We start from the raw sequence: 16,196 nt of genomic DNA, 5'->3' as shown, positions 1-16,196 counted from the left end.
GTAGTAGCGAGAAGAGAGCATGGCCAGGATGGTGGTGGTCTTTGATGATGGATGATGCTTTCTTGTAGCAGCGCTCCGTGTAAATGTGCTCTGTGGTTAAGAGGGCTTTGCTCGTGTTGGACCGGGCTGCACCCACCACTTTCCGTAGTCTTTTCTGTTCCTGGGCATTGTTGTTTCCATGCCAAGTTGTGACGCAACCTGTTAGGGTATTCTCCACGGTGCATCTACCTCCTTTATGATCTCCTACACAGAGGGCTTTAATATCAAAACAAGATGGGAAACCGACAAAGCATTGTGGAAATCAGAACTTCCTTCCCTCTCTCGGGCCCATGACAGAAAAACAGCAACAGTCATATAGGAATGCCGCTAGCTCTAAGTTCCTTGGCAAAGCACCCACCGTCCTGACTCAGAGGTAGATCCTGTTTAGGTCCTGGAACTTATAGTGTAACAGCATTGTGGGAGTGGCTTCATTACAAAAACTGTCACACTTCTAGAAGGCAACTCACCACCAACTTTCCAAAGCCAATTAGGTGATAGTTAACAACAAATGCTGATGTCCTTACCTTAATAGAGAATAAACCGAAAGGTTTTAGGTGCTGGGATAATTGAAAATTTTTGCGATTTTTGTTGGATAGTATTATTATGGGATGTGGTACAGAAGCATGTGTCCTGGAATGTTCACATTCTTTCTTGCTGGACGGTGACTTAGTTGGTCAGGTTTTACTCATGCAAGAGGTTACAAATTCACATGTGAAGCCGGAAGTCCCAAACTTAAAGACCAAACTCAGGCAGTGATTTGCAAGCTGCACATCGCCACTGGACTCCACTTGGAATCCATCAGCTTGCAGAGATTCCTTGGAATCTGAGTTACAGAGTCCATTCCTCTCTGTAGGCAAGAGAAGGAAACTTAACAAGTTAAGTTACATTTTATCAATTGATAACATTTTCTTTGATGTTTTTGATCATTTAAATAATCATGTGCATTCTTAACAATTTTTGGTTACTTAATTCTTATATCACCTTCAAGTGTCACATAATGTCAGAAAATGAACAAGCTGGTAGAATAGTGGTTAATGTAATGTTTTTTAGCCCAGCGTTGGCGAACAAGGTTCAATTCCCACTCAGGAGTATGTATGTGCTCCCTGTGACTGCGTGGGTTTCCTCCTGGTGCTCTGGTTTCCCCCCACATTCCAAGGATGTTCAAGTTAAGGTTGGCAAGTTGTGGGCATGCTATGATGGTGCTGGAAACGTGGCATCATTTGCGGATCATATTTGGACTGTAATGGTCATTGTCACCAACGACGTATTTTGCTGTATATTTCGATGTTTTGTTGTACATATGACAAATAAAGCCAATATCTTTATCTTTAAGCAGACATTTTGGATAGTTGGGGAAGACAGAACATGGCTATCTGTCAAGGTTTTTCAGAGCAGCCCAATGAGTGAGAGCAGAACAAGCCAGTCACAACATACAAGACACTTGAGTGACCGTGTATGACCTGGCCACCTAGATGGTCTCCAAGTTGGTCATCCAGCCAGATTGGTACCAGGCAAGACAATAGGTAATTTGATTAACGTAGGTTTAGTGTGAATGGATGGTTGATAAGTATCATGTATGCGATGGGCTGAAGGGCTATATTTCTATGATCCATTTTGGGACTGCAGACTCACTTAGTAAAGCAGCCTAGCTGTTATTACTATCCCATGTTGGGATAATCTACTCCCAGTCAGAGGATTGGTTTAGAAAAGTTAAAAAGATTGATTAAATCAATCTAAATTGTGTTCTAATAGGAACTACAGTATTGTGCAAAAGTCTTAGGTACATATATATAGCTAGGGTGCCTAAGATTTTTGCACAGTACTATCTTTGTCAACATGGAGCAGAGAGCGAGTTGTAAATCTGTCAGGAGCAAAGGATGGTGGGAATGGTGAGGGTAGAGTGCCGTGGGAGGGGTGTGGGACAGGCAGTAGAGAAGGAGTGACAGGGATGGGGGTGGGGGGGCGGTGGCGCTGGTGCAGACACACCCAGCCTTGAGACACCAGGCAAGGTCATTTGATTCCAAACAATTGGTTTATTGATCATTACAGAGTGTCTCTGTGGCGCTTCCCGCTCCCTCCCTTCCCCCTTCCCCTTTTTCCCAACCATGATTCCCTTTTCCCACTCTCAGTCCACAATAGAGACCCAGATCAGAATCAGGTTTATCATCACTCACATATGCCACGATTTTTTTTGTGGCAACAGTACAGCACAATACACAAAATTACTACAGTGCTGTGTAAAAAGTTTTCGGCACCCTAGCTATGTATATGTGCCTAAGACTTTTGCACAGTACTGTATAAAGGTTTATGAATTGTATACCAGCACAACAATGAGTGATTAGAATGGCCCAAAATCCATTAGGACTGGTTGATGTTTGTGCACTCTTTTGTCATTTGGTCAGGGGAGACCTTTGTTTGCAAACTGATCTCACTTTTGTCTGTTTCACTCTCACCTGTGCTGAGCAGAAGTATCAGAGATATGATAAAATGTAGAAAGATGAATCTCAACACCACATAACCGAGGGTTTTATATTCATTAAACATCTGCTGTCTGTCATAGATTCTTACAGCATGGATACAGGGCCTTTCGCCAAAACCGTCCACACTGACTATTTTGTCCAGCAAGAGAGTCCCATCTGCCTGTATTTGGTCCAGAGCCCGCTGAGCCCCACCTATCCATGAAGTTGTCCAGATGGCTTTTAAATGTTGCTAATCTGCCCATCCCAACCACTGGATGGCAGTATGGAGCTACATATCCACCAGAAATGTGAGGCTCTCCTTCCCTCCGTTTGCCTGCAGGTCACCCTTGAGTAAGGTGTAGCATCAGAGTCGCGTGAAGCCATGGGAGCAGGTGGTGCACATCACAAGTCCTGGTTATACGACCATTGACTCCAGGCAGCCAGTCTCTGAAGAGTAATGAGAATGGCTGGGGTCACCAATCTTGTCAAGACACTGCTCAGAAGAAGTCAATGGCTAACCACTTCTTTAAAAAAAATTATTGCCAGATCAATCATGGTCATGGAAAGACCACGATCGCCCACGTCATACGACAGGGCACAAAGTGATGACGATGAATGTGCCCACCTCAATCACAATTTCTGGCCAGCTCACTCCAAATATGCACCACCTTGTGTGTGTGTGGACAAGCTCCCCCTGATTTACTTTGTAAGTTTCTCAGTTTTGAACTTAAAACACTGTCCTCTTATTTTTAGAATGCCCGCTCCTGCGGGGAAAAAAACCTATTTGCTTACACCCTATCCATGCCCCTGATGATGTTAAATACCTCTGTCGGATCCCCCCACCCCAAATCTCCTATGCTCCAGGAAATAAAGTCTTACTCTGCACAACTCGTCCTTGTGACTCAGCCCCCACCCCCCGCCCCCAGTCCAGGCAACATCCTGGTTAATCTTTTCTGCACTCTTTCTAGTTTAAGAACAAGGTCACTACCCTTGTGAAACGTTACAATTTTAGAAATCTGCGTAAGTTGGAAGATAAATTACAGAAAATAATTTAAAAGGGAAATAAAAATCAAGAAAGGATTTGAAGATTCGGTAATTAAAATATATTTTAACGAATAATTTCAACGGACCAATGCAAGATGGAGGGTCTCAGTCTGAAATGCCAATGTTTTATACCACTCCATAGATGCTGAGTTTCTCCAGCATGGGTTGCTCAAGATTTCCAGCATCTGAAGAAACTCTTGTGTTTAATAGAAGAATAGGTTCAAGTTCTATTAGGGCAACTTGGTGCCATGATACAGTTGTTAAAGCTGTGGCTCACAGCTCCTTCCTGACCTTAGGAGACATCAGTGTGAGCTCTGCACATTGCCTTCACAACTGCAAGATACTCCTCTGGCTCCTCCAATTTTTTGCCCTCGCCCTACAGATATGTTGGAAGGCCAATTGACCATAAAATTGTTAATTAATGTGGATTAGTAGTAAAACAAATCAAAGGGGATTTGAAGGGCATGTGAAATATGGAAGTTCAAAGTAAATTTAATATCAAGGTACATATATGTCGCCATATACTTCTCCGAGGTTCATTTTCACACAGAGAGGGGAATGAGACTAAAAGCATTGTTCTTTTGGGAGCTAGCATAGATACAATGGGACAGAGTAGCCTCCTTTTTATTGTTACACAACAACATATTTAAGTTATATTAATGGTGCATACAAGATGTCCAACGACACTTTACAGGGAATTAATTGCTCTGAGAAATGGAATCCAAAGGGTCAAAAGCAAGGGGCTTTGAAAAGCCCTTTAAAATGGGGACAGAATGACACAGCAGAGAATGATGCTGTTGGCATCTATTGTGGAGTGTTTGATACGGCGTCGAAGGAGGTCATTCTGGCTGTGTTAGCTGTTTGGTAGAACCATTCAGCCTGTTCTAAAAAGAAATGCTGTTGCCATCTATTGTGGGGTGTTTGGTTGTTGCTAATATTAGTGGAATAATTCTGAGCAGATTTATGCACCATTCCTTTCTGCATGAAATTCACATATGAATTTCACACTTCAGTGTGAACTTGTTACCTTCTCAGTGAAGTAACAAAATATTGATGCTGAATGTGGTTCAAAGTAGGAACCGGCAGCTTAATATTCAGAATCAGAATCAGGCTTAATATCACCGACATATGTTGTGAAACCTGTTAACTTTGTGGCAGCAGTACAGTGCAATACATAATAATGGAGGGAAAATGAGAACCTCTGAATTACAGTGAGTATATATTACATAGTTAAATCAAATAAGCAGTGCCAAATAAAGTAGTGAGGTAATGTTCATGAGTTCAATTCGGAAATCGGATGGCAGAGGGGAAGAAGCTGTTCCTGAATCATTGAGTGTGTGCCTTTCAGCTTCTCTACCTCCTCCCTGATGGTTGCATTGAGATGAGGACGTGCCCTGGGTGGTGGGGGTCCTAAATGATGGATGTGGCCTTTCTGAGGTACCACTCCTTTTTGTGCATAAAGCCACAAAAAAGCAAAATCTAATACATCACGGTGCCCCCGGTGAACTACTGTGGAATTGAATCCAGCCCATTGCCTTTGAAGGAGTATATTTTTAATGATTGATCTGTAGTAATTATTTTCCACATAATTCCTAGCATTCCACATCTGATGTCCAGCTGGTAAAGTCACCGGTGAAAAATTTCAACTTGTCAGTCGGTGGAAGATTCAGATTCATGTAATTTACATTTTCAGCTATTACTCTGGAAAAGTTTAAATTATTTCAGACTTAATTAATATTAAATCAAGCTTTATACCTTTATCTCCAATGCATACAAATTAGAATATGTCTTGGACTGAGATATAACAGTACAGACCCAAGGGAGTTACATATGGTATGAATTAGAGGCAACGGTTCAAGTTATAAATACAGTAAAGGGCATTAACCTGACATATTAAATATTATTCATGTCATGGAGTTGTGCCAGATTGATTATCTAGTGGGTGGCATTGCTATGACATGGTTTAATGGATGCTATGTTAGATAGTTACAAGAGGGAGGTCAAGATAATTGAACAGAATACCCCTTCATTTTAATCTTGAACTACCTATAAACAATTCTGGTAGTATGCTCTATGGTGTACGTACATTTATAAGCAATGACATTCTAAATCCATCACAGGACGTTGCCTGGATCCATTCTTTACTGAGCTCATTTCAGTCACTGTGTTTTACTAGTCAGAGGAGCCCAGATTACCTGGGAAGATACCTCGGTGAAATCTGCCCTTGTTAACTTCCCAAGGAAATGCCAGTACTCTGGTGCAGAGTATCACTGATTCAAAATGCCAGATGACTGTATGTTTCATGGAAAAATGCCACAAGTGAAGCAGTGGTGCTCCCGGGAATTTAATTCAGCCCGTATTCTTTGAAGGAGTCTATTTTAATGATTGTAGCTATTTTCTTCACGATTCTTAGTTTCCCCATGGGCACTTGTCACTTTGCTAACATCAACATCTCTGATATGATTTTTATTTCTGTATGTGCAAAGCTGGATGAATAAATAAAAATGTGCATAGACTGCATGATCAATGTCATTGCTAAAGAGCATTCTGTCCAAAGTAATCTCCAAAACCAATAACGAAAAACAAGGTTTTTTTCAGATATTTCTCAAATAGTTGAACTAAATAAGTAGTGCAAAAACAGAAACAAAAAAGAAAGTGAGGTAGTGTTCATGGGTTCAATTTCCATTCAGGAATCAGATGGCGGAGGAGAAGAAGCTGTTCCTGAATCGCTGAGTGTGTGCCTTCAGGCTCCTGTATCTCCTCCCTGATGGTAACAGTGAGAAGAGGGCATGCCCTAGATTTTCCCAACTCATGTTGAGAAAACCTAGAACAAAATCACCCCAAAGGACAAATTTGGATTTTACTTTAAATTATTTGCACAAAATAACATTTTGTACCGTAAGATGAGTTAACAATTCACCATTTGTATTCACATCAATTGAGATTTAAGAATGACACATGAGACGTTCTAAATATATATAGTGACTACAGACTACATTTGTCTGTGGGTCTATTGATCAGTGATGTGGGGGTAATGACAGACAGATGGTGGTAAATGTAACTGTCAATGTGACTTTAATTCAGTGAGCATTGTTATTGTTGCAAATTTAAATTTAATTTTACACCAACAGAAAGTTGATGCATCTCTTGTCTTCAACTTCTGTCTGAATATTTATGATTTTAATCATCACAATAACCTGATTTCTAGAAGACCAATTAAAACCTGCACAAAAACTCTGACTTAAGGTTGAAGTAGATAGTGTATATGGAATAGGGTGTGAAAGATTCCTATGTATAGATGTAAATGTGGAATTGAAAGTTCGAAGTAACTTTTATTATCAGAGTATATACAAATCACCACATACAACCCTGAGATTCATTTTCCTGCGGACGTACTCAACAAATCTATAGAACAGTAATTGTAAACAGGATCAATGAAAAAGCAATAGAAGACAATAAACAATGCAAATGTAAATAAATAACAATAAGTAACGAGGGCATGAAATAACAAGATAAAGAGTTCTTAAAGTGAGATCATTAGTTGTGGAAACATCTCAATAGATGAGTTAGTTGTCTTGTTTTGTTGAAGAGCCTGATGATTGAGGGGTAGTAACTGTTCTTGAACCTGGTGGTGCGAGTCCTGAGGCACCTGTACCTTCTACCTGATGGCCTGGGTGGTGAGGATCTTTGACGATGGATGCTGCTTTCTTATGACAGCGTTTCCTGTAGGTGTACTCAATGGTTGGGAGAGCTTTACCCATGATGAACTGGACCAAATCCACTACCTTTTGTAGAATTTTCCATTCAAAGGCATTAGTGTTCCTATGCCAGGCCATAATGCAGCCATTCAATGTACTCTCCACTACACATCTATAAAAGTTTGTCAAAGTTTTTGATGACATACCAAGTGCCCGCAGACTCCTAAGAAAGTAGAGATGCTATCATTCTTTCTTTGCAATAACATTTATATGATGGGTCCTGGACAAGTCCCACGAGATGGTGACACGCAGGAATTTAAAGTTACTGACCCTCTCCACCTCTGATCCTCTGATGAAGGCTGGCTCATGGACCTTTGGTTTCCATCTCCTGAAGTCTACAATCAGTTCCTTGGGCTTGTTGACATTGAGTGAGAGGTTTTTGTTATGACACCACTCAGCCAAATTTTCAATCTCCCTCCTGCATGCTGATTCATCACCACCTTTGATACAACCCACAACTGTGGTGTTATCAGCAAACGTGTATGATGCTGGAGCTGTACTTAGCCAAACAGTCATAAATGTAAATTGATTAGAGCGGGGGGCTAAGCATACAGCCCTGTGGTGCACTTGTGCTGATGGAGATTGTGGAGGAGATGATTTTCACCCATCTGAACTGACTGAGGTCTACAAGTGAGGAAATCTAGGATCTATTTGCACAAGGAGGTATTGAGGCCCAGGTCTTGGAGTTTATTGATCAGTTTTGAGGGGATGATGCTATTAAATGCTGAGCTGTAATTGATAGAGAACATTCTGATGTATGCATCTTTGCTGTTAAGATAATTTTATTAATACACACAAAATGCCAGAGGAATTCAGCAGGTGAGGTAGCATCTATGGTGAGGAATTAATAGTCAACATTTTCTTCTTTATTCCGTATTCTTTATTTCATGCTTCTACTTAGATGCTGCCTGATCTGCTGAGTTCCACAAGTATTTTGTGTGTGTTACTCTGAATTTCCAGCATCTGCAGAATCTCTTGTGTTTATGATCTCATTAAACAGCAGAGCAACTTCGAGAGCTGATGGGCCGAATCCTGGTACTCATGTAAAAGTAAAAAAAAACTGAAGTAAAAATTTTTTTTAAAAACTAATTTTCATCCACTACCAATAACCAATGATCCAATAGCATTACCTTAAAAGGTTTGCACAATTTTATGATGCTGTATTTGATAAAGTACTTATCTTCCTTTTATTAAACTAATAACTTCCATCAATATGTTATTTTGATTTAGGTATCTTATGTTTTGAACCTAAGGTAGCAGAGCGATGTTTCAAAAGCAATAACATGCATTAGTTCACACATTTTCTGCCCAGAGCACTACTTTTTATTGGCTAAATATGTGTTCCTTAAAAATGATCCATGCAGAAATCATATCATTTTATATCGAAGTAATTCATATAAATCTGAATCTAATCAGTGCATTTGACCTGGTGTCTTTTCTGTTCAAGAAGTTGATTTCTTGACACCAAATCCACTGGTTTGTCCATGACAGGAGCATTGCATTCTGTTTGGAGATTCCAGTATCGACTCACGTGCATACTTCTGGTTGGCCTCTTGGGTAAGTTTCCCAATTCTAGATGGTTTGACTGGAGGAGAAGAGGAGTAAAGCAAGTCGATCAAATAAAAACATTGACTGTGAACATTGGCAGCGAATCCCTGCCCTATCTTAGGGGTAAACTGCAGAATCCACACAGACTCACCACCACAATCCCTCCATCTTCTGGCCTAGCACCAGTAAACACATTCAATATGTAACCAGCCAATATATGCAAAAGCAATGCATTCTAGGAGCAGGGAAATCTTAATTTAAAATGGAGCATTAGAATATTAGAAAAACAACATATTGATATAAGTTACAGGTCAGGCAACATTAGCAGAGTTCACATTTCAGGTTGCTGTCCATTCTAATAACATGTCTCAGATCTGAATTGTTAACTCTCTACTTTTCTCCACAGATGCTGCCTGACCTATTCAGAACTTAATATTATTTAGGCATAGTAGCATCACGGTAATCCAGCCATCTGAACCAATGATCTGAGGACATGGATTCCAAGCCCAGCTTGTTGGTGGGGAGCTGTAAATTCAGGCAATTAACTAACTCTGGGATACAGTGACTGTCATTGGAACCCACCCTGGTTTGCTTCAGTCAAGGAAAATTGCTGGCCTTATCCAATCTTGCCTCTAATGTGACCACAACAATATGGTTGGAACCTGACTGCTTTCTGAAAATGACCCAGAGAGCTAATTATTATAAGGGCCATGAATAAATGGGAAAAAAAAAATTCTCTTGTTATTCCAAGCAACAGCACTTTATTACAAAACAGGAAGACCTGTTTTATTCAAAGGAAATCTGTTCATGTCGATCCAGGAACAAAAAGAGAGTGCATGGAATGTTTTTCTCGGTGTGTTGACATCCTCTTTAGTTTACCATTCAAGTACTGCTCCAGCTTTAGAGAAGTAACGATTAAGGTTATTGAAGCTAGGCGTCTATAGAGCTGTTCTTGATAGTTGCCTTTCCAATGTGAATTTAGATTATTTCTAATTTTGTTTGCAGCCCATCACAAATCTGCTGCCACAAACAGCTCTGACAAGCCTCTCAGTCAGCCCCAGCTCTGCCCTGCCTGGGGATACAATCAATTCATCAGTTAACACTACCTTTGTTGATGCAAATGTTCCTGCACCTGCTGCTTCTGGAGAAGGTAGTGTGGTAAGTACAATTGCATCAAATTAAGTAGAGTCTCCAACAAAGAAAGAAGCCATTTGTCCCCTCTGGTCTGGGTGCCAACTGGGCCTCTGCCAATGCTTTTTCTAACTTGCCCCTTATCCCTCCATCCACATTTCCTTCATATACATGTTGAGCCTTCACTCAATTGCTTCAAAGCCATTTGCTTCAACCATTCCACGTAGCAGTGAGTCCACCTTTTCACCACACTCTGGTAAAGAAGTTCCTCCTAATTTCTTTACTTGATCAACTGTTAGCTGTTTCATATTAATGCCCCGGAGTAATGGTTTCACCATTACAACTTATCCACGCTAACAAACTGTTCTTGATCATAAAGGGCTTTAATCGCATCTCCTCCAATCCAGCCAACTTGAATTCTCCTGATAGTTGCATTGACTGGTACATTTCATCCAGACCTTCATCCTTTGGAGTTTTACTCTCAAGACTGGATGCAGAACATGGTAGGTATTGTGTGATGCACTGGAGTAATTCTGCACGGATTGCTTGACTCAGTCTCTCAAAGTATTCGACTGCAACAGCTAAAAGGTCACAAGTCGCACTTAATTGGGAGAGTCTTTCCCAATCAGCACCAGGTTGACATGAAAATGTTTGTTGCTTCGTCATTGTTGTTGCTCAGAATCTTGGAATTTCTGACAAATAGTGACTTGGAATAAGTTTTACTACACAGCTAGAACAAGTTCCAGAAAGTACTTTCTCAGAAATGAGACAAAAGAGACTACAGATGCTGGAATCCTGCACACTGGAGGAACTCAGTGGGTCAGGCAGCTTCTAAGGGAGGGAAATGGATAGTCAACATTCTTGGTCAGGACCCCTTCATCTATCCAAAGAAAGGGTCTCAACCAGAATCATCTAAAGTGCGTTCCCCTCCAGAGATGCTGCCTGACTTGATGAGTTCCTCCAGTGCTTTTTGTGTTGCACCTGCCCACAGATAATGGAGATTTGATCATCTTATGTCACTGGTGCAGGAATTTACCAGGGCAATGACCTAGTCATCTGCTCTACCAATGAACTTCCCAACATGAGATGTTCTTGTAATCCATAACTCCTCAGAAAGTGGATCAAGCACTTCACAGTTCGAAGTACATTTATTACCAAAACACGTATAAATTATACAATCTTGAGATTTGTCTCCTTACAGGCAGCCACAATCAAGAAGCCCAAAAGAACCCCTTAAAAAAACAGACCAACAAGCACCCAATGCACAGAGAGGGGAGGGGGGAGAACACAACTCGTGCAAACAACTGTACTTTGAACAGAAGTGAGTCCACAGACACGAAGCCAGGAGCAAGCCGATCACCTCAGTCTCAGTGTCACAGACAGCGGAGCAGTGAGCTGACTCTCACCTCCAGTCCCAACATCCTGCCTTTTCGATCCATTCGGCTGGCATTAAAATTGTCCAAATATCAGGTCACTCCTCGCTCTAGGACCCAGGCCCTGTTGCATCGATACACTCTGGGCCTAGACCCCGCCACCATGTTCTAGCCCATACCTGAACTTTCCAAATCAGCTTGGCTGCTTCCAGACAACATGATGGTCAAATTCTCTCCATGATGAACCTGCATGTGTTTGATGCTTTAGATTGTTTCAAGTTGCATCCTCCTTCGGGCAGTGATGTAGCAGGCACTGACTGCCCTTGTGCCAACTTCTGCAGTACCTCGTTTCCCTGGACATTGGTGCACGAGGAAGAATTCCCCTCAGAAAACACTACGACTTAGTGAATGACACGACAAACTACTCAGAGAGAGAAGCAGAAAGCAGGGGTACAATTCATTCAGCATCCCGAGTGAACATACTTCAAAGTTAATGTATTATCAAAGTACATATATGTCAACATATGCTACCTTGAGATTTATTTTCTTGCTGGCATTCACAGTATAGCAAAAAAATACAATAGAATCATTGAAAAACTACACACACATACACAAAGGCCGATGGCTGACAAGCAACCGATGTGCTAAAAGAAGACAAACTATGCAAATAGATAATACTGAGAACATCTCAGTGTTGTTTACATTCAGTGGCCACTTTATTAGGTACGCCTGTACACCTGCTTGTTAATACAGATATCAAATTAGCCAATCATGTGGCAGCAACTTTATAAATAAAATCATGCAGACATGGTCAAGAGGTTCAGTTGTTGTTCAGAACAAAGATCAGAATGGGGAAGAGATGTGATCTGAGTGACTTTGACCGTGGAATGATTGTTGGTGCCAGATGGGGTGGTTTGAGTATCTCCTAACCTGCTGATCTCCTGGAATTTTCACTCACAACATTCTCTAGAGTTTACAGAGAATAGGAAAGGAACAAAAATATCTGGTGAGTGGGCGAAAATGCCTTGTCAATGAGAGAGGTCAGAGGAGAATGGCCATATTGGTTCAAGCTGACAGGAAGGCGATGGTAACTTAATTAACCACGTGTTCCAACAGTGGTGGCCAGGAGAACATCGCTGAACACACAACATGTTGAACCTTGAAGTGGATGGGCTACAGCAGCAGAACGTATTGTGTACTCAGTGGCCACTTTATTAGGTGCCTCATGTACCTTATAAATTAGCCACTGAGTATAAAATATTTTGTAATAGTATTACAGAGAACCTCCGTGCCTTGCTAAAGGTGCCCTCATTAAAATATGCCATCCAGTGCAGGCATATCAACCACAGAGCCAGGCAGGTGTCAATACACCTGGGTGTCAAGATGTTGTTGGTAATGAACATTTTTTAAGTTTGGCATCTTCCATGCTGGAGGTAGAGATACTGTACTTGCAACATTTTGCAGTTCCTGCATCATTTTTTCTGCGAGGGAGCTCAGAGGGACTCTGGTTAAAGAATCTAGTCATACTTCAGCCTCTCTCACTAGGTGAAGCAGGCAGGGTGTACTCCAGCATGACTGGCTTCCATTCGCTGTTTCGTTTGGCTGTATTCATGGGTATTCATTTATGGTTGAATGACAATTGAACTTGAAATTTATAATAACGCCATGGCCTTTCCAGGGGAGAGGGCAGAGGTCAACATTGTCGTGTACTGAAATTAAATGGGAATTGGTGCCCAGGTGACCTTGGACCACACGGGTCACATGAATCAGAGCAGCAATCCTAACAACAACCCCGCAGCCTTCATCAGCTCCACCACTCCAAGCTGCAGGGTGATTGCTGGACGATCTGCTACATGTGATGGTACGATACCGTAGTGGTTAGCACAACGCTTTACAGTATAGGCAATCCAGGTTCAAACCCCGCAACTGCCCGTAAGGGCTTTGTTCATTCTCCCCATGACCACTTGTGTTTCCTCCGGATGCTCCGGTTTCCTCTCACAGTTCAAAGACATATTGATTGATAGGTTCATTGGTCATTGTACATTGTCCTGTAATCAGACTAGGGTTAAATCGGTGATCGTTGGGCGGCTTGGCTCGAAGTGCCGGAATGGACTAATCCACGCCGTAACTCAGTAAATAAATAAATGTCATCACTATGATATCCCGGTACATCTTGCACATGCGCACATACACACAGGAAAACATAGACTGAGAGCCAAGTATCTACAAGTACGTACAATGGTAAAATGAAGCAATACTTTTGCTGCCCAGCCTGAGAAGTGGGGTCAGCGAAACCTGGAAGAGCAGGTTATGAAGAAGAGCCCAGCCCGAAACGTCGACTGTTTATTCCTTTCCATAAATGCCACCTGACCTACTGGATTCCTCCAGCATTTTGTGTGTGTTGCAGAGGTCATGGTCTTCTGTTTGTTGCATAGACTCATCATCTTGCCCTTGCCTCCTGCTATGTGGTGGGCAGTTAAGGAGCAGGTCTACATGGAAGAAAAAGGCGCTGGACCAAGAGGAAGAGAAGGGGGGGGGGGTGTGCGGGAGAATCCCGACATCTTCTTTGTACACAGGCTATGTACGAAGAACACATCTGAGTGTGATGCTGGTAACCCAAACACTAGTTTCACCTGGAGAACAACTTTCTCTGCCATGGACAATCACAACATCCATACACCCCCTGAGTAGATATTCCAAAACAGACAGGGGAATGAAATCATAGTGTCTGTAAGATCTCAGAGTAGTATATGTTGACGTATACATACTTGGATTATAAGTTTACTTTGAACTTTGATCTTGGCAGGGGTGCCATCAGCATCTCAAAGTCAAAGTAAATTTATTATCAAATTACATGTATGTTACCATACCGGTATACTCACTCGAGATTCATTTTCTTGCGGGCACTTAACATGAAAATAAAGAAATGCAATAGAATTTATGAAAAACTATGCATAAACAAAGACTAACAAACAACCAATGTGCAAGAGAAGCCGAATTGTGCAAATCTCAGTGATCCCAGTAATCTACTGATGGACAAGCTGCTGGGAGTATTGTGACAGCCTGCAAGGTGATCCTCAGCCTCAATGGCAGTGGTCTGAACTTTCTGAATTTTCCTACTAATGAGTTGACCCTATGCAGAGTTAGTCACAACTCCCTGTTTGTAAAGCGGGTCTCCATGTTAAAATCAATGGTTATGGTGCTTGCATACTACCTGATCGCCAACACGGGCTCTTTGAATTTCCAAAACACTAACTCTTTCCATTGTGCAAACTTGTCAGTGTTGTTCCAGAATCCACTTCCATATGAATCTGTGTGGGAACCAGTAATCTGGTGAGCTGGAATCTGCCATTGTGTTGCTCCATACTCTGGGCTGAAACTGGGTTTCATCCCAGGTAATTTCCTCCTCTAAGCTGTCTTCTTAAGTGTGTGGGGTCTCAGTATGAGAGCAAGCAGTTACAAGCAGGCTGGTAACACTCTATTCTTGTTATTCCTTGGGTCAGGGTAGATCTCTGGGGTCATTGAAAGCCAAATGAATAAACTTGTGTTGAAAGGGAGGGTAAGTACGTGGTGGGCGTTCACTTCAACTTAGATCATCGTTTGAGGAGTTTGTGGGATGTGAGAAGGAGAACAATGATATCTTTGACGGTTTCTCAATCCCCCCCTCCCCATATTGGTCATTGGCTCAGCAATGCTCATCCCAGTGATGGCTAGCACTGTCCTCTGGTAGGGGGTCTGGGCAACCACTGCCCTTCTGGTAGGTTGGAAATTAAAACGCCGCAGATGCTGGAGATCTGAAAGAAAAGTAATGTAATACTCTGGCCAGGGAGGCTCTGTAGAGGGAGAAACAGAGTCAATGTTTCATGTTGATGATCTGTCATCATTCCGGTTGTGTACCACCGTGACCTGAGAGGGAGCAAGAGAGAGAGTTACAGCTTGCGTGAAAGAGGGACAGAGATACTTGTGCAATTTATTTGACTTCTGTGGCTGCACTGAGTGACGGGCTGACAAGTGTATTACAGCCTGTGCGATGCAAGTGAGAGTCTGATGAAACGCTAAGCATTATGATGAGGTTCCATTCCTGTGTACCGCTCATGACCCACACAGTTCGCAAATCAGAAATGCAGCTGTGTTCCCAGAAGGCAAGGGGATGCCTGCAGCCCCACAGTAACCGGCAAATCCATCCTGCCTGCCTCTCAAATGCTCGTTCATGTGCATGGGCTGTGCATAAGTCCAGCATTCACAACTGGGAAAGGACCTGAACGCGGCGCAAAGGTAATGGGTATGAAATCTGTAGCAGACAGCAAGCACTGGGCCAAGTGAAGTTCACTGCTGCAATACAATTTGTAGATGTTTTCAGTAACCTTGACCATTTGTCAATGAACTTCCTACACTGCTGCAGCTACTGTAAGTCCTCACGCCTCAATACCCTGCTTTGACTTCTGCAGCTAATTCATTTTGAACTTGCATCCAGAGTTTCCTTAACCCAGTGGGCACAGGACATTGCCCCCTCCCCATCTCCTCCAGTGCAGTGTTTGAAACCTTAGAACTGCACCTCCACCATTTCCCCAGATCCAGTCATCTTTATTCACAACTCCTGGTACCTGCTCCAAACACCAAGTGCCTCCAGGTGAAGGCTGGCCAACCTGTGGGTTGTACGTGCTAACTAACGATTGCATAGGCCTTGAGCAAGGCTCGTTGGAGACAGACCAACAGGTTAATTTTCTGTCGCTATTAATAGTCTGCATTGCAATGAAGAGGCAGAACTTAATCTCACATTTGAGTACTATCCATTCCAGCACCCCAATGCATCAGTGTCATTTCCCATGAGTTTACCTTGCTTA

The 16,196-nt window shown here is 42.2% G+C and overlaps 1 protein-coding gene across 2 annotated transcripts in view; it reads left to right on the top strand.

Moving 5' to 3' along the window:
- The window catches only part of cbarpb (CACN subunit beta associated regulatory protein b), a 207,697-nt gene that overhangs the window by 162,372 nt on the left and 29,129 nt on the right, over positions 1-16,196 (top strand). The window contains exon 7 of one of the 2 annotated variants that reach the window (XM_059991141.1): positions 9,854-10,006. The exons of the other annotated variant lie outside the window; for it this stretch is intronic. Coding sequence (XP_059847124.1) covers positions 9,854-10,006 — 153 coding nt within the window. The remainder of the gene's footprint in view (positions 1-9,853; positions 10,007-16,196) is intronic. 2 annotated transcript variants of the gene reach the window in all.

The sequence above is a fragment of the Hypanus sabinus genome, chromosome 16 (assembly GCF_030144855.1).
Source record: "Hypanus sabinus isolate sHypSab1 chromosome 16, sHypSab1.hap1, whole genome shotgun sequence".
NCBI lineage: Eukaryota > Metazoa > Chordata > Chondrichthyes > Myliobatiformes > Dasyatidae > Hypanus > Hypanus sabinus.
This window is presented reverse-complemented; position numbering and strand designations above follow the sequence as displayed.